At 38.5% G+C, this 19,675-nt stretch overlaps 1 protein-coding gene across 2 annotated transcripts in view; it reads left to right on the top strand.

Annotated features, from left to right (window-relative positions):
• The window catches only part of LOC127520558 (fibrillin-2), a 91,625-nt gene that overhangs the window by 42,522 nt on the left and 29,428 nt on the right, over positions 1–19,675 (top strand). For both annotated transcript variants that reach the window (XM_051908805.1, XM_051908804.1), the window contains exons 19-33: positions 847–972; positions 1,171–1,296; positions 1,944–2,066; positions 2,289–2,414; positions 2,788–2,913; positions 3,109–3,231; positions 7,505–7,627; positions 7,734–7,859; positions 9,000–9,122; positions 9,209–9,331; positions 9,532–9,693; positions 11,172–11,240; positions 11,710–11,835; positions 11,923–12,048; positions 12,459–12,611. In XM_051908805.1, the coding sequence (XP_051764765.1) occupies positions 847–972; positions 1,171–1,296; positions 1,944–2,066; positions 2,289–2,414; positions 2,788–2,913; positions 3,109–3,231; positions 7,505–7,627; positions 7,734–7,859; positions 9,000–9,122; positions 9,209–9,331; positions 9,532–9,693; positions 11,172–11,240; positions 11,710–11,835; positions 11,923–12,048; positions 12,459–12,611 (1,881 nt within the window). The remainder of the gene's footprint in view (positions 1–846; positions 973–1,170; positions 1,297–1,943; positions 2,067–2,288; positions 2,415–2,787; positions 2,914–3,108; positions 3,232–7,504; positions 7,628–7,733; positions 7,860–8,999; positions 9,123–9,208; positions 9,332–9,531; positions 9,694–11,171; positions 11,241–11,709; positions 11,836–11,922; positions 12,049–12,458; positions 12,612–19,675) is intronic.

The following is a 19,675-nucleotide window of genomic DNA, read 5'->3' as shown; positions in this document are numbered from 1 at the left end:
ATATGGGAAAAATAATGTGTTTATTGAACATTTAGGCATGAAAACCTATTATAGTAGCCAAAAAAGCAAATCAAGATTTAACAGGGCATAATAGGAGGTCCACGGATGTGTCCTTGAAAGTTATCCAGTAGGATCCTAATACTTTTGACTCTGGGTGGATTCCCTTAAAGGGTTAGTTCATCCCAAAATGAAAATTCTGTCATTAATTACACACCCTCATGTTGTTCCAAACCCGTAAGACTTCCGTTCAACTTCGGAACACAAATGAAGATCTTTTTGATGAAATCTGACAGCATTCTGAATTACGCATGAGAACAAACCACTTCCGGAAGCTCAAGCATGCTGCGTAACCATTGAGGTTTATTCTCATGTGTTACATAGCATGTTTGAGCTTCCGGAAGAGGTTTGTACTTATACGTCATTCATGTTCAGTTGAGCATCTGTTTATGTTTGCTGATCAAGGTTTATATGTGAGTAAATGCCTAAATTAAATCTTAACTAAACCGCTTAACCTAACTAAATTTGGACTAAACTGCTCGATTCATATGGATTAGTTTTCCGATCTCTTTATGAACTTTTTGAAGCGTCAAAGATCAAATTGCAAAGGGAGTCTATGGAGGGACAGAATGCTGTCAGATTTCATCAAAAAGATCTTCATTTGTGTTCTGAAGATGAATGTCTTACGGGTTTTGAAGGACATGAGGCTGAGTAATTAATAAAAGAGTTTTCATTTTTGGTTGAACTAACCCTTCAAGTGTTTTCGTTCCCATGAGTTCATAGAGCCCTGATTTTGGGAATAACCATCATTATGATGTGTACAGTATGTGTGTGTTTGTAATGCTGTAGATATTGATGAGTGTGAAAGAAACCTCTCACTGTGCAATGGAGGCACTTGTGAAAACACTGATGGCAGCTACAAGTGTGTGTGTCCACTGGGTCATCAGCTGTCTGTGGATGGCAGTGCCTGTGAAGGTGAGAACTAAATCATATTATTTCTATGTGCTGTATCTCACTCTTTTTTTATCAGTAGAATAATGCACAGAACTATTTACCACTTCTCAGCTCGATTACATTGATTATTGTACATGGACCACTTTTTGAAATTCACTGAACCCTTTTAACTAAATATATATTTTGTTTTGACCTGATTCTTTTGTCTTTTGTCTGCAGATGTGAACGAGTGTGATCTGAGTAGCACGTTGTGTCATAACGGCAGGTGTGTGAATGTGGTGGGGACCTACCAGTGCTCCTGCAACTCTGGTTACCAGACAACACCTGATAGGAAAGAGTGCACAGGTCAGAACTTTATATTAGATTAGCTTTTAATGATATTTAAAGCTTTAAACTCTCCATTTTATCTGTTCATTTAGTAATTTTCTGTGCCTCTGTCCAACCACTCTTTTGTGTGTATGAATACTGTTAGATTAATGAAAAGAGGAGTATATGAAACCAAAGTGGCTATTCATTTTTTTTGTAAGAAATCTTTATATGAAATAGAAGACTTTTGGGAAACACTTTAGTATAGGGAATGCATATTCACTATTATCTACGACTTTTCCCTCAATAAACTCCTAATTTATTGCTTATTAATAGTTAGTAAGGTAGTTGTTAAGTTTTAGGTCATGCACAATAAGGCATTAATATGTCCTTAATAAGTACTAATAAACAGCCAATATTCTAGTAATATGCATGCTAATAAGCAACTAGTTAAAAGACCCTAAAATAAAGTGTTACCGACTTTTGTAATATTATAAATGTATTTATTGTCAGTTGTGATCAATTTAATGCACCCTTTGTTGAATACAAGTATTAATTTCTTGCAAAAAGAATCTTACTGATCCCAATCTTTTGAACAGTTGTGTATGTAATTGCTTGTCAGCTATTAAGAATTTTCCTACATCTCTAACACAAATGTCTGTTTTGATGTCATTTGTATTCTTCAGACATAGATGAGTGTACGATAGAGAATGGAGGATGTGAGCTGTACTGTAGTAATTCGGAGGGGAGTTACTACTGCAGCTGCGGTCAGGGATACGCTCTGACGCCAGACCAACGGACATGTGCAGGTGTAATCTAAACATCTGCTGCTCTACTACCAAACCTGACAAAGCGCTGTTGACCTTTTCTGTATCTACAGAAGCCTCATTTAACACAGCAGTCTTTAATTTCCAAACACATCTGATTGATGAATATTGTGGAACATACTGTATGTCCAGTTGCACACATACACTGTACACTGTACATAGACTCACCTCTCTTTCTTTCTGTCTCTCTCTGTGTCTCTCCAGATGTAAATGAATGTGAAGAGGATGTTGGCATCTGTGAAGGTGGTCAGTGCATTAACGTCCCTGGAGCATATCATTGTCTGTGTTTTGAAGGATTCATGACTTCTGCGGACATGAGGACATGCATCGGTATGCTGCTAAATTTTTAAACGAATGTGTTTTTAGAAGGAGTGTTTAACTCTGTGTTTGCTCATTTGTATATAATTCAACTCACACATCTTGAATAACTGTTCTGCAGAGATCATTTGCTGTGTGTGACAGAGAGTATGTTCTTCATGGGACTTTAATTTGACTTAAAGTACATCTCTCAAGATTGTATATAAAACAAATAAGAGCAAAAATAAGTCAACATCTGTGTTAATTACCCATGTTTTAAAAGTTAATGTTACAAGAATGTGATGCATATCTAACCAGATGTATCAAGTCTGTCTGTACTGGGTCTGTCTTGAATCTGTTGGTGAACCAAGTATGTTGGTGTGGGACTTTTGTTTGATGTTTGCAGATGTGAATGAGTGTGAACTCAACAGCAACATCTGTATGTTTGGGGAGTGTGAGAACACCAAGGGTTCTTATGTCTGTCATTGTGAGATGGGTTACGCTGTGAAGAAAGGAACCTCTGGCTGCACCGGTGAGACCTGCATGATCCAAAAAAACACATCAAAACATGCAACGCATGTGACGTGTACTTCATACTCAGCATTATAAATACTTCCAAACTGTAATTAAACTGTTAATGTACGTAATACTCCATAATGCACAGAGCTTTGTAATAGTTTGTTAATTGTATATGTATTGGCATGCAATCTCTTATGCTCTGATACAGATGTTAATGAGTGCGAGATGAACACTCATAACTGTGACACACACGCCACCTGTGTCAACACAGCAGGACTTTACCGCTGCTCCTGCTGGGACGGGTGGTCCGGTGATGGAGTCAAATGTGCTGGTGCGTGTTATTTGCCCTGTGTATGATTTACCCAGTTACTGGGCTAGAAAGATGTTTAAACTGAATGTGGCTGTGTAAACTTATCCATGTTGTTGATTATAATGCTAGCAGAATGTTTAAAACCCTCTTAACTGTGGTAATCACTGTAAATCACAGATTCAAAGAGTTTTATAATTGTTTTATGATCTTTTATGATGAATGTTGTAATTTACACCTTACTTCCTTTTCTCTATTTATTTTCTAAATCAGAAATACAGTTTAATTTTAACCTTTTTATGGTTACACAATTATTGTAAGCTACAAACAGTGTTTAAGAAAATCACTGTTGTATAAAGTACCCAATCATCATGACTAAAACTAAAGATACAGTGCACAGCATAAATGAGTACACCCCCTCTGAAACTTCTGAAAGTCAGCAATTACTCAGTTACTTAGAAGACATGTAAGGGTTCTATAGAGATATAATGTTCCAGCAAGTCTGCTTAATCAATTACCAAAGAAGCATGTCAAAATTATTCAGGAAAATAAGATTTTCTTATCAAGGTGATAAAATGTTGTGTAGCAAAAATGCTCCTGAATGCACCCTCCTAAAAGTTACTAAATAAAATGAAATAAAAATGTTCTGGTGTAAGTTTAAGGCAATGTTTGATCAACAGGTAAGTATGTTGAACCAAAACATTTAAAGATAAGTAATTTCTTGACAATTAAATGTGTTATATAGCCCACTGAATCATTCTCAGACTTAAAGCTGACAACAGTGGAACCACTTAGGAGAGAACTGTCAGGAGACTTATTTTTTAGCACAAAAGAGGACAGTGGTACAAATCATTGTTTTAAGTGTGAAAATATAGCAAAAGTAACACAAAAATTTAAAAACAATGGACTTGTGACAAGGCCCCTGAAATAATCAGGCCTTCATTTTAAGCTTTCATTTAGTGATAAGGGATTTTTTTGCTAGACAAAGAGCTGGAGAAATACCAAGCGAGTGTCTCAGAGCCAGCAAAAGCTATGAAAAGAGTGACTGTTTATCTCACAGAGTAAGATGCAGCCTGCAGAAATGACATGCATGGTTGTTGTTCTCACTGGAACTACCTACTGTAACCAAAGCACAATGAAGTCAGTTAGCCATTTCCAAAGCCCATATTTACAAAATATAGATTCTGGGAATCAATACTCTGGTCTCATAAGACCAAATCAATCATTTTGGATCTAACAGCATCCAAAATGTTATGGTGTTGCTAGAGGAGGAGTACAGTGAGAAGTGCCTGGTTCCCACAGTAAAGTTCAGTGGTAGTAAAGCTCTTATATAGGGATGTATAAGTGCTGAAGGTGTGAGGGAGTTGTGCTTTATCAATGCTGTCATGAATTCTCACACCACTGAGTAATTTAATACACAAAGTTGAAACAGAAGATGTTACCCTTTCCTCATTCCCTGCATTGTTGGGCATTTTTTCAACATGGCAATGAGGATATCCATTCTCCCAAGGTGAAAAACCTTCTGTTGACATGTATTGCACTCAGTCTTAACACTCTTGAGCGCCGGTGGGGAATTCTGTAGAGACGAGTTGAGCAACACTCCCCATTAAAGATCAGGGCCTTTAAGGAGCTCATCATCCAGGAGTTAAACAGGACATATGTGACAATTTGTCATGAACTTGTACACTCCGTGCCAAGAAGGGTCAGAGCAGTATATTCAAAATTATGGAGGGCATACTAAGTGCTAGAATATTATTTGTTTATTATTTTATTATTATTTGTTGAATTAAATCTAGGGTGTACTAATTTCTGCAATCCTTTATTTAAACAAAATTGGCTAATTTACTTATTTTATGGCTATTAATGACATATATTTCTCAGTTTTTATTATGTGTATGTTTAATACATTTTAGTTTTGCCATCTTTCATGAATTGTATTAGTGATCATAAAGAAAATGCATCTTTTGTATTTGTTCAGAGGGGGTGTACTCAATTATTCTGTGCACTGTACCTGAATGGGAAATGAATAGAGTAAAAGTTAAAGTAGCCCCTGAGAAAAATACTTCCAATAAGTAAAAGTATTACAAAGCTAATAAAGCAGTAAAAGGAAGAGGTCTGAAGAAATACAAAGCATGTAAAGGGGACATGGTGACAGTAAAATGAGATGAGAGGAAGAATTATATTTCAGTGCATTTGCATTCATTCACAAAAGGTCTGCATTCCCCAAGAACTTTACAAAGAATGCGAAAGTGTAGTGAGGAGCACAAGGAATGCAAGGGAAAATGCAAACGCTTTGAAAAATAATCTTTTCTTTTCTATTTACACCAGGTACAAACAACACACCTTGTTGGCAGAGGCTATTTACACTAACTCCGCCCACAAATGTCTGATTGAGCTAGACAAAATTACAAAAGAAAACCCACTGATAACAGTATCAGTGTCATGGAGGGTAAGGCGGGTAGCGTTAGCTTTTGACGTCACGTGACTGACCCCAGTTTGAATCCTCCTTTTTTCAAACTCATTCTTCTCTTTTTTCCCATAGCATTTCAGCTCGGAGAGGCATTTATTTTCAATAAATATTAGAAAAGTGGAAATAAAGTGCCTAACGGGTATTTAGTAGTGGGAATAAAGTGTTTATTTGATAGGGTTAGGGAGGGAGGGCTTTAGGGACAGGGACAAGTCATGTCCCAATAAGGCAGCATCTATTTATGATTTTAATAAACATAATCATATACGCTGAATATGTTATTGCATTGTTTTATAATGTATTAAGTACACTGAGGTGCAATCTCAGTGTACTTAGTAAACTGTACTAATAGTATCTGCCAATAAATATAAATAGCATCTAACAACTATTTACACTTTGTGCAAATAACATCTAACTACTATTTACACATAGTGCAAAGAAAATACTGCTGTTTTCACTTAGTGTAAATTCCTCCAAAATTAACATTGTCATCATTTACTCACCCTCTTGTCATTCCAAACCTGTGTGACATCTTTCTTTCTAAAAGAAATTGTATAAACAAAAAACAGTTTGACATTTCTCAAAATATATTCTATTATTTTCCACAGAAGAAAGAAATGCACATAGTTTTGGAAAGACATGAGGGTGTTTAAATGACAGAATTTTCATCGCTTTAATGTTAGTTAATAAAACACAGTTGTATATTGTTTGTTCATGTTATTTTACAGTGCATTAACTAATGTTAACAGATACAGGTTTGATTTTAAAAATGTGTTGTTCATTGTCAGTTAATGTAAACTAACGTTATTGTAAAATGTTACCTTTTTTCTTTTATGCATGTTTTCTAAATGGGCTCCAATGCTTATAGTACAAAGTTTCTCTTTCTCTTAGAAATAGATATTTATATTTAAATATAATCTAAATTTATGATCTACACAATGCATGCATGATTTCCTGATGGGTCTAGGGGAGGAACGCAACAGCAAAATGGATGGTGGTGAATGAGTGTAGAACAGCCACCAACCACCCGTCTCCAGCCCCAGAATTGTTTCACAACAATAACCTAAATAACCACATTATATTTCACAAAAGAAAAATAGTCTTTATTTACAAAATCAAGCAAAAGAAAAAGAGGGGTAGAGGGGTATTGCCAAAACAACAGACATAATCAAACTCCTCAATAACCAAACAACCTAGACTAAACTAAACTAAATAAGCTAACTCCTTAGCTAACATAAACAGGAGAAAAAGTAGTTTAAAATAAAATGGTACCCCCCTCCCTACTAACCACACAATGAAGAAATAAATGAATCATTAAACTAATAAGCTTCAAGTAAACCAAAAACAAAACAGATGAATCAAAACATAATATAAATAATCATAGAACTTAACACTCACTTCTCCCTTTTAAGTCTCAGTCATAGAGTGTAATCAGAGACACAAAGGAAAGAAACTCTACTTCAAGAATTTCAACACAGATGAGGTAAAGATTCACAAAGCCACCAACTTCTTGCATTTAAACAACATCAAGTCTGGGGTTGAAAATGAGACCTCTAAGCTGTAACAGGGTCAGGCCACCACCAACATATCTCTGATGATGGTTGCAGTTTAAATACTCTCCTTCCCCCTCCCATCATCCAGTCACAACAGGGCACTGATTATTGAAGTCAGGTGGCAATTACTGCTCCTACAGAGAGAGACAGAGAGAGAGAAAAGACAGGGAACAGCTTGAGCACAACAACAAACCCTTACGGCTCTAGACATTACAATGTATAAAGTGCCAGTCAAATCATGCATTTAATATGTGTTTAATATGTATTTAACGTGTAGATGTGGATGAGTGTGCGAACAGGACTCACGTCTGCAGTGCTGATGCCGAGTGTGTGAACACGGCAGGCTCGTATCGCTGTGAATGTTCAGACGGCTTTACTGGTGACGGATTTACCTGCTCAGGTCCATCATTCATCTTTCTGTCTGTCTGTTCAATCTTCTGTTTCATCCACACCAACATACTTCCATTATACTGTACATCATTCACTGGTGTCTTGATGTCCTGCAGATATGGACGAGTGTGCTGAAGATGTGGATCTGTGTGAAAATGGCCAGTGTCTCAATGTTCCCGGCAGCTATCGCTGTGAATGTGAGATGGGCTTCACACACACTCCGAACAGCAAGACCTGTCGAGGTGCGCTTATCTACACACACAGACTGCAATAATATAATCTACTGATTGACTGTAATTTAGCTGCATATCACAGAACTGAAATGTAGTTGTCAAAGTCAGTTACTGCTATTTGCCATCATTTTGTGGACAGACAAGGGATCACCCAAAAATGACAATTCTGTCATTAACTTACTTTCATGTTGTCTCAAATTAAAATGACTTTCTTTCTTTCATGGAACACAAAAGGAAAGGTTTTGCTGATTGCAGGTTGAATGGGCATGGATGGAGTTGAGCTTCAAAACTGTAATATTAAGTATAAAAGTATGTGATTTTTGTGTGAGGAACCAACTAAACTTGAAGTTGTTATTCACAGAACATTTGCCCTTCTGATGCACACTGAAAAAAACATTCTTACTTAAAAATGGTAATATCTAAATTAACTGGTTTCATTCAAAAATATTATTTGGCATCATTGAATAAATACAATACATTGATTGTAAAGCTGCTTTGAAACAACCCGCATTGTATGAAGTGCTATATCAATAAAGGTGACTTGACTTGATTTGAGAGCTGCAGCAGAAAAATTAAATTTTGTTCTGTCAGGCAAAACTATCACATGACTTCAGAAGACTTAAAGTTGGCATCAAACGAAAGCAATAGTCTTTTCTTCTATTGTGACGTATATCCAAGTGAAACAGCTTCTGGAATGAGAAAATAATGTAGGGCAGTACTTAATTTCATCCTTGGGAATTGTAAATCAATTGATCGTAAGAAATTGGGTGCTGCTAACTAAATGGAGGCAGATCTGAATGTTAGTTTGTAGTCAGTTGTGGAGGATATTTAGTCTCGCCCTCTGCTGAGACACACATCATGAAGAGAACAGACGCCGATTCAAGGGGAAGGGGAGGTTAACATTTTTGAATAAACATTATGATGGCATTTGAATTTTTTAAAAATAATGATGTACAGGGATAAATCTTTTATAATAAAGACTGCAACATTCTGTAGAAAAAAAAAAGAATGGTCAATTTTCATTTCATGGTTACTTTAATTAAGATTGATTGTTAATGAGTCAAATGGACTACCTTTATGATTCTTTTATGTAATCAGTCATTGTAAATGAATGTTATAATTATTGTGAATCAAGTGTGTATGTTTCAGATATAGACGAGTGTTCCTTCCAGAACATCTGTGTGTTTGGCACATGTCAGAATATTCCAGGAATGTTTCGCTGTATTTGTGATAAAGGGTATGAGCTGGACAAGACAGGTGGAAACTGCACAGGTAAACATGCTGTTACCCTACAGTAACACATCAACAGCTGTTCTTCACTTCACACAGTGACCGTTAATGTGTTGTTGTGATATCAGATGTGGACGAGTGTCTTGATCCCATCAGCTGTGTTAATGGTCACTGCGAGAACACAGCCGGCTCGTACCAGTGTAACTGTCCCATTGACTTTGAGCTCAACCCCACTGGAATTGGCTGCGTTGGTAAGATTGATTAAATTTAACCCAAACACTAATGCCATCACAACAATAATAGTGCTGCTACTATCATTAGCAGAGTTGTACATCATACAGAGAGATGTAATGTGTTCACTGTATATCCTGCATCCTTCCCTTTATTGAAGTGTTCTGTCATCATCCATAAAAATTCACATACAGTCAGTTGGTCTCTTTCCATGCGGCAGACACGCGAATAGGGAACTGTTTTCTGGAGGTGACATACCCTGGACGTGGTGGGCTGGCCTGTAGTGGTGAGGTGGGGTTTGGAGTCAGTCGTTCGTCATGCTGCTGTTCTAAAGGACAGGCATGGGGTAACCCATGTGACCTTTGCCCTCCGCTCAACACCTGTAAGGAACTCTACAATAATACTCAATTGTTTAACACTACAGTACTTCAAAATGACAATAATTCAGTTATACCAGAGTCAGAATGAGCTTTATTCACAAAGTGTGTAATTGTTGTGCTAGCTATTTAATGTGGAAATAGATGTTCTAGTGCAGAGGTCTTCAACCCTGCTCCTGGGGACCCACTGTCCTGCAGTTTAGCTCAAACCCTAATCAAACATACCTAAACCAGCTTATCAAGCCCTTCAGGATCGCCTAAAAATCACATGCAGCTGTGCTAAAGCAGTTTGGAAATAAACTTTGCTGGACATTGGGTCTCCAGGAGCAGGGTTGAAGAATATTATTCTAGTGCACAGATATCTGTAGTGTCTGCCTGAGGGCAGAAGTGCAAACAGGCTGTTATCCTCTGCTGTCCTAAAAGTCTGTTGCAGTCTTATGTGTGATTTGCTGGCTGACCCAAACCAGACTGTTACAGAAGTGCACAGAACCGACTAACAGCTGAGTAAAACTGTGTCATCTGCACCTCTGACAGATTGAACTTCTTCAGTTGATGACAGTTAGAGCGGGTGTGGGGTGTGAGACTGGAATTTTCAAACCTGCAGTAAAACGCATTCAGGTCTTCAGCCAGTTGTTGATTTGCCACAGTGCTGGGGGAATGGTGTCTTGTAGCTGGTGATGGCTTTCCACACAGATGCAGGGTTGTTGGCTGAAAACTTTTCAGCTTTTCAGAGTAGTGTCTCTTAGAAACTCTTACCTCCTTTGTCAGTGTGTTTTTAGCCTGTTTGTACAAGGCTTTATACAGCGGAACAATAGTACTTTTATACTGCAATAATTCAGTACTACTATACATCATTACTACTGAAGGGGTGAAAACATTTAAAAGATGAGCATGTTATGAAAAACATATCTAGGCACTTAAGGAATAAAAAGTTACATACTGGTGTGCAGGACATATTTCAATCCTTCATACTATTGTAATAGCTTAATGCTAACAATTCTATGCTACCTTAGTCATTTCAATACTATAATACTATCAATGCTTGCAACATTGTTACCTCAACATAACGATACTACAATACTTTCTGTAAATACTACAACACTTCAATAATTCAATATTTGTACTTCAGTACTGCAATATATCAATGCTGCAGTCGTTAATTTCTTAACATGACAATCCATTCTCCAAATGGCTTTATCGTCTGCAGGTTCGCAGGGATGCTGGAGCCCAATGACAATTCTTCTGTTTTACAATACTTTAATATTGCAATACAATAATTAAAAAATCATTAAAGGCAGATCTTTAAACTACTTTTATTTTATTTTTTATCATTTATTCTGTAAATATGTAGTTATCCTAGACACTTTCAGTATAATTTTGTGACAATAACATTCATAAGTTCATATCGTTTTAGCATATTTAAAAAAAATATTGATGAATATGAAGGTTAAAGTTGGCTGATGACCATATCATGTGTCTCTAGCGGAGTATAACACACTGTGTCCTGGAGGAGAGGGGTTCAAACCCAACCCCATCACCATCATCCTGGAAGGTAATCAAACCTTATAAAATCATCACTATACACCGTTGAACGTACTCTCTAGCTTATTATTTCCTGTGAAGTTATAGAAAATACATAAGCAATAAGGTAATAGTTCCTGTACTATTTTGTGATTACAGTCAATTTTAAAGGGTGTTCTTAGACATGACACATAGTAAGGTGACTTTATTCATAGTATGGTATTTTTAAATAGTTACTATATAATAAATATATTAGGCGCATATTTGTTTTTTTTTTAAAACATTATTGGAGAGAGACTAATATGAGCATAGAAGCATTCCTCTTATCATGTAACAAGAACATCGGATGTTATGGAAGTGTTCCCGGTTTCCGTTTGACCTAATTTATGCAGATAATCCACATTTTGTGTGTATAACAGAATTTCTAAACCTGAAAAATAAAAGGTATTTAGAACTTTTGTCTTTGAGTTGTGTTTCTGTTTGTTTTCTGTTGGTGTCAGATATTGATGAATGTCAGGAGCTGCCCGGCCTGTGCCAGGGTGGAAACTGCATCAATACATTTGGAAGTTTCCAGTGTGATTGCCCGACTGGATACTACCTCAACACAGACAAACGCATCTGTGAGGGTAAGGCAGCATTTCTATGGTTAAAAATACTCTGTCCACTGAGAGATCCTCAGAAAGGTGAGTTTGACTGTAAGGTGTGTTTTTCAGATATTGATGAATGTGTGCTCAGTTCAGGGGTTTGTGGTCCGGGCACCTGCTACAACACACTGGGAAACTACACGTGTGTCTGTCCACAGGACTACATGCAAGTGAGCGGAGGACACAGCTGCATGGGTGCGTGTTTTAATGGTGTAGCAATAACAGGATATGTTTTTGATGCAGGTGGCACAGTCGTTAATTAATAGTTTAATACAGGGGTTCCCAATCCTGCTCCTGTAGATTCACCTTCCTGCAAAGTTCAGCTCCATCCCTGATCAAACACATCTGAACCAGCTAATCAAGATCTTCAGGAGAACTTGATAATTACAGACAGGTGTTTTGGATCGGGATTGGATCTGAACTCTGCAGGTAGGTAGATCAGGAACAGAATTGGGCACCACTCGTTTTAATAGTAATTAATAGATTTTATTTACATTTTAAATGTGTTTTGCTCTACTCAGGCGGATCCGTGTACTTTATTTTGTGACTGTATATTTTTTGAAAAATGCAAACTACTAAATTTGTAGGACTGTGTGTTGTTTTAGATATGAGAAAAAGTCTGTGTTACCGTAACTACAGTGGTAGTACCTGTGAACACCAGCTCAAATTTAACACCACACAGAGATTGTGCTGCTGTGCCTACAATGTGGGAAAAGCCTGGAACAAACCATGCCAGGCCTGTCCGAGCCCTGGCACAGGTGAGCACACACATTCATTTACTGTAACTGTAATTTCAAAATGAGGACACACATACTTGCTGTATATTGTTTTAAAGACACACAACACAAACCCTAATCTTCAAAAAGCAGTACTACTTTGCATGAATCTTTTTCATTTCTTGACATTCCTGAATGTCCCTGTAGAGTTTCTCTTTCTTATCAGTCAGTAGCAGATGCTATCAGAACTTTATGCAGGAATGATGACCTCTGAAGACCTTGGTCTTTTCGAGGTGCAAGACTAGAGCCCCAAAATTAGTATTAAAGTGGTATCTCTTCAGGCTCTCACAGCATTAGTCATGTTCCCTAATTCAGGGAATTAGTTAAATGCATAATGCAGACTGTAAGGCTGGAAGCTTACGCTGCTATTTTGAACCAATTATCGGAAACAAAAAGCAGTTGAAGGATAACGTGCATAATTCAGTTATTAATCTGACTCCATTAAAGTTGTTGTTATTCTTTAACCCTATTATTCTTTAAAGGTAAAAGTCTTTCTTAGATAGGAAAATGTAGGATTTAACCTGAACGTTTAGATAACGAAAGTTACAGTCACTTTAGCTTTCAACATTATCAGTGATAAAAGGAAAGCAGGCAAAGTTATTTATTAAGTTACATGTTTAACCCTCTGGAGTCTGAGGCTGATTTGGGGCCCTGGAGAAGTTTTGACATTCCCTGGCATTTGTGCTTTTTTCAGTTGTTCATAAACATATTAATGGAAAAGGTGTCATTACACTGTATTCAGCACGAACTAGGCTACCATAATATGTGAGCAACATGTATGTACATGTTTGTATTTTTGAAGGAATAACGTTTATGCGTGGTTATTGAAAAAACAAAAAACTTAAGTCACTGAAATAAGGCCAAAAAGCAAATATTACTTATGTGTTCACAAGACTTCTGGGTATTGGAGGTTGTAGACTAGAATTTTTGCTTCAAAATTATGTAAAAATTATCCTGCCTACTTGTTCATATAAAACAATAGAGAGAATTAAATTTTCTAAGACGCTTTTTGGCAAGAAATACAGTAAGCATGGAGGTGTGAATCTTCATGAATAATGCTGTGATTTACACCTGAGAATACAAAAGATCTGCATAATGACCTGCATAATGACCCGCATAATGAGCCCTTTCAGTCAGGTAGGCTATGTGAAAAAACCCTCTGATAACAGGATCACATCAGCTATTGTATTAAAGTTAATATAATGTCCACTCTTGACAAAAAAAAAAAAAAACATGATTTTTGTGATCTCATGCATGCACGTATTATTGCACATCATGTGAAGAAAATTTTGTATAGGCCTATAGTTTAAATTACAGTACCAGTCAAAAGATTGGACGCATTACTATTATAATGTTTTTTAAAAAAAGTCTCAAGTCTCAAACCAAATAATGGTTTTCTATTTCAATATACTTTAAAATATAATGTATTTCTGTGATGCAAAGCGTCTGAACATTCATGTTACCTCTATGGCATTTCATATAGGCTTTAAGCTTAAAAGCATGCACATTTGGAGAAATAATGATGGATTCTCATATGTTTATGTCAATTTTCTATACAGAGGAGTAATATTTATTCAATATTTATTGTCATCACTATGAGCGCTGGATACTGTGTTTTCAATTCATACTTGCAGCCGGAGGGCGCTCTGTGCACATTTAGTCCACAAATGTCTCGTTAGAAGAACAGGCATACCATGTGACATTCCAGGAACTAACAGAGGCTTCCAGAAATCGCTATAATCATGGCTATAGCATGCAGATAAACACTTTTGAAGATAATAAATACACGATTGCGACAATGTATATACATGTATTGCCTCAGAATTTGCGTCTGAATAGCGCTCGCTCCGTGGGTGTGGCCGAATTAGTGGATAATGAGCTGACTCACGGACGTCTGACATGTCTCTGCTTTCATACAGATTACATAAACAGAGAATTTTTGTTTTCAATTTGATTTACAAGATTTAAAACCTGACATTTCAACATTTCTTTAGACATAAGTCTCATTTTTGTGTCATTAGTGTTCACTAAGTTACAGTTCATTCTCTGAGAACTATCAGATTGGACTTCGTTCAGAGGGAGACGACAGATCACGCACCATGTTAGTTTTCTTTATTTTGCAAAAAGCACAACATTTTTTTTTTACTTTGAGTGTACACAAATAAAAGAAGACATTCTATAGTTTCAATTGATATATTACTTATGTCTCTATGACAAAAAATGACGGAGTATTTTAAGTCTGTTTTGCTGCAACGTGAAAAAAATCCTGCAAAACGCGCCGGCGCGTTACCCGACTCCAGAGAGTTAAATATACAGGCAGTAGAATGGAATAACATACTGTATAGAAAACTTAGTTGTAACAAATAATGCACTGCTGTGCAGAAGAGGCCGTAAATTATTAAGAGATTATATTAAGAGGTTGCGCATCGGTGTGCGGGAGTGGCAGGGTTAAAGCCTTTCTCCTAGATCAACAGTTACCTTTCCTTCTTATACCCTGAGCAAAGCATTGTTATACATGAGTGGAATACCAACACCAAAACCAACTGACAGGAAACCAAAAGATATGGCAAATGGGTGGTGATCAAGAGGGGGAGAAGTACATTAACATATTCTCCTCAATGCATGTTTAAGCAATAACTAGATTGTACATTAGGATACTTTAATATCTCTATTAAGTACACCATTCAGTTCAGTTTATAAGCTGTCAGATGAGACCAAACATGACATAGTTACATATTAGAAAACACTATTAGATAAATTGTAGTTGAAAGCATATATGTCATGTGAAACGTCTTGGGTTACGACTGTAATCCTGGTTCCCTGAGAAAAGGGAACAAGACACTGCATCCTAGAACGCCCTCGCGTGACAGGTGTCTGAAATGATAGTCGAATCACACCAATCCTATTGGCCGGTGACAGCCTATGACGTCAAACTAGTGCGACCAGACAGTATATAAGGGGCGTCTAGAGAGCATTTTGTCCGCCATTCGTCTGAATTGACTGTAGCAGGCAGCCCAGATGCATGGCAACGAGACACAGTATCTCGTTACCTGTTCTCAGGGAACCAGGGTTACAGTTGTAACCAGAGATGTTCCCTTTTGAAAGGGAACTCGCACTGCGTCCTAGAATGCTAATGGGGAACGGGATACCCACGCCGTCATGCTGAGGGGAGTGCATGCCAACAATGGCTGAGAAGAGAGCTGAAACACTCAACCCTCTCTGGTCACACGCTAGGCTGTCAGTGACATTACTCCCTACTGCCACTGCCCAAGCTAAAAAGCCTCAAAGAGGCCTCCACAGAGTGAAGGCTTGCCAAGGCCGCTCAAAGGCTTGGAACCAACAACTTCAACAGAAGGAGTCCCTTTAAAGGAGTATGGCCAGAGGACCGAGAGGAACACTGGCCTGTCACCTACCAGGGGGACAAAAGTCGACCCCAAGGGCCACCAGGGAGGCCGAACTAGCCCAACCAAGGGCTAATCAGGCCAATGACCTGTCTGTAAGAAAAGAATCTCTATAAATTTCCTCAGAGAGGAAAGCCCCATGAGAGGGACTGCAAAAAGGCAGGACCAAACTCACCGAACCAGAGACGGGCATCCCTGGGAGTAGAACTCAGCATATTGCTTTAGACCCTGAATGAGGGGAGTAACCTACTCGACCTAGGATCTACAGAGTCTGAAGCACTCTGGAGGCTGGGTACTCTACCTAAGCCAGGGGAGGAACAGAGACTGGAATATAGTAGGAGACAGAGAAACTCCGAAGCCTATATACCGAACTCAAACAGTAAGGGAGTATCGACAGCCTAATACAGATCCTTCAGGAAGGTCTCACAAGAGTCCTTCTACCTCCGACCAGTCTTTGGGAGCAAGTCCTAACGACCCTAAACATGAGGGGAGAACTGAGCTCGACCAGGACGAGCAAAACCAAGCCTGAACAAACAAAGAGCTGTGAAACAGCACCAAAAACGGTGAAGATTCCCAGAAAGCCTGGAGAATCTGAACAGCTCAGAGATGGAGGTAGACAGAAAGTGAAACCTAATGCCATCTAGATAAACATTCCAAAGGAGGCTCCGAGGAGCCAACCACTTGGAAGTAAGAGTATAGTTGCAAGCCAGGAACACTCGTTCGCACAGCAAACACGAGCTGTGTGTTCAGCATATTGCTTATCTACCCTTAAATAAAGGGAGCACAAACATAATGCCGCCAGGATGATGAGGAGGCCTCACGAAGGGCCTACTACTCCCCCAAAAAAAAAAACGGCCGCGGGCCCGGGTTGCCAGTGCTAGAGCTCAAGGGGAGCGAACTCCAATCAACAACAGGAAGGAGAATTAGCGCATTTGACCTGAGAAGTATAGGTGTAAAGCATGCTTGGGGCATAGAGCTTTGGAAGTATAGACTAAGAGAGACCAGGGGACCAGACTCAAAGGAGCTTGCTCCGGATGAATAGCGGCCTCAACAGGGAGAATTCCAAGGAGGCAGAGAATTCAACCCAAAACTTGAAACAAATCAAGGAGCTACTCACAAAAAGACTACCAAGCTCAGAGAGCGGAGGCTTCAGCAAAGATCACACTCTCAAAAGCGAGAGGAAACCTACAATGCTCAGGCAACCACAGGGAGTCTAACTAACAAAGCCTAACACTAATGGATATGCTTAATGCTAAACACCGCCAGGGAACCACATACTCAAACATTGTTAAAAACCTTAGCGGGCAATGGAGTAAAGGAACAACCTGAACAGAGGAGAGGGGGTCGCAGTGCCTGCTACTCGCATTCTTAGCCTAATGCAGAAGGCGGGCCCCCCGAACAGAAGCAACCCTGATGAGAGGGGAGGCAAACATGAGCCGAGCGACTAGCAAGGGAGGCTGAAACAGAAGTATCCAACGCCTACTGCTGAAGTAGTCAGAACAGGCTGTCAACGTCTGCCTAGGCCGGGAACAGGGACGGCCCAAGAGGAGGGCTAACCCCATAAACATGACTTTGCTGAGGCTCAGTGGAGACTAAAACCCAGACAGTTTAAGTAAAATAAAACTGGATGCCTACCAACCATGACAGTAGAAACCGCTAGCATAGGGTAGCGGTTTGAACCTGACAACTCTTGGATGAGAGGAGGCTAGCAACGAGAGACCAATGTGGCTGAAAGAAGGGGGAATAGCCTGGAGCTCTAGGGAGCGGAAGCCCTACAATGCAACAAAAAGAGGGCCAACACACTCGAGAATGTCTAGGCGGCCATAAAAAGGCCGACGTTAGGGCTGTGTATATAATATATTGTGATATAATACGTATCACGATACAGGGGTATACAACGATATATTGTGATATATTGTGATATATTGCGATATTTCTTTTTTTTTTTTTTTTTAGAAAGACCTAATTTTAGAAAAAACGGTCATAAAGAACACACAACCATATGCATAAAACCTGACAAGCAACTTTATTTTATTTAATCAATACAGTATCATTTGCATTTATATCACTAATCACTATTTTGTGCAATCTAAGTAAAGGGAAAATAGTAAAGTGACTGCAGGATTCTTTGTGTATGTTTTAAAGGTTCACAGTATAGCAGTTTAATACATTTCTAAACTATTTAACAATAGAAAGTGCATAGACCACTCCATGACTGAATGACTGTTTTATATTTAATACTGTAAAGCTGTTTGCTTTAAAGCAGTCTATTGTATAAAGTGTTATTTAAAGTACTGAACTGCAGAGCTGGTGCAACCATATGCCACATCGCTATGATCAGATGCTTTCTTTCTGCTGCCACCGCTGTCAATTTTGTTGTGTGTATTTTGTTACTGAGAGGAAAACGTGCAGTACATATCACATATTCTATCGAAACGCTTCTCAGCAGCGCGGATGACGTCGGGATGTTAAGCAAGCTCTCAGATTCAATGCATTTCCCGAGTTTTTGAATTTTAACATGGCCTTAATTTACTTAATATTAACAAAATGAGTCCACACTTCAGTTCTGTATACCGCGGGAGCGGAATAATTCTATCGTCTTGTGAGCTGGGTTTGCTAATGCTAACACTAGCGATGCACACACCTTCACCTTGCGCTTCTCCGGCTCCACATCAGTTTACGCTCTGAGATAACACTGCCATCTAGCGGTTAGGTTTTATACAGTCTATGGTTTAACACAAAGCCACGAATATTGGATGTAAATAAATAAATATATAAATATCGATACAATGTTTTTGAGAATCGATACAGTATCACCAAACATAATATCGCGATATTCATGTGTATCGATATTTTCTTACACCCCTAGCCGACGCTAAGACAAATGCCAAAGCTCAACAGAGCGGAATGCACAAAACCACTACGCGAAAACAGGTGGCCAACAAGCCGTCACCAAAGGTCATGAAGAACTTGAGCTCAAAGGAGCGGAGGTTCAGATAAAAACGCATCACTTCAACCTAAGCAAGGGACCCCAACCGGAGGCCAAAGACGGCCTACACTAAAACCATGAACTCAACTGAAGCCCAACATAACAAGGAGGCTTCAGAAGTGAAGGGCAGCTAATGATAAAATGGCTTGCCATACTGCAAATATCATTATGAAAAATAACCCGCTAAAAGCTTTGAAATAAACTCTCAGCAGAGAGGAAGCAAATAGCAAGGGTGTGGGATCAGCCTTACATAAACAGCTCCAGGGCCCAGAAAAGCCCCTAAACCCTAAAGTTACAAAATAAAAGCCCCGCAAGCCTTCAGCAGGGAGCCACGGTCACTGCAAAATAAATAAATCTCCCTTAGCTCCCTCGAGTCGGAGGTATCGCTGGCGATACCACCTCGGTTTTTTTCTTACCAGTGTGAAAGAGACTCAAAATACTTGTCAATACTTGTCCATGTTGCACATACAATTAAGAGTTATACACCATTTTAATCTGTGAAATATCTTCTTTTATTTGTGTACACTCAGATTAAAAACAAAATGTTGTGCTTTTTGTAAAATAAAGAAAACTAACATGATGCGTGATCTGTCGTCTCCCTCTGAACGAAGTCCAATCTGATTGTTCTCAGAAAATGAACTGTAACTTAGTGAATA

The sequence above is a fragment of the Ctenopharyngodon idella genome, chromosome 10 (assembly GCF_019924925.1).
Source record: "Ctenopharyngodon idella isolate HZGC_01 chromosome 10, HZGC01, whole genome shotgun sequence".
Lineage (NCBI taxonomy): Eukaryota > Metazoa > Chordata > Actinopteri > Cypriniformes > Xenocyprididae > Ctenopharyngodon > Ctenopharyngodon idella.
Note: the sequence above shows the minus strand (reverse complement) of the source record. Positions and strands in the feature narration are given on the sequence as shown.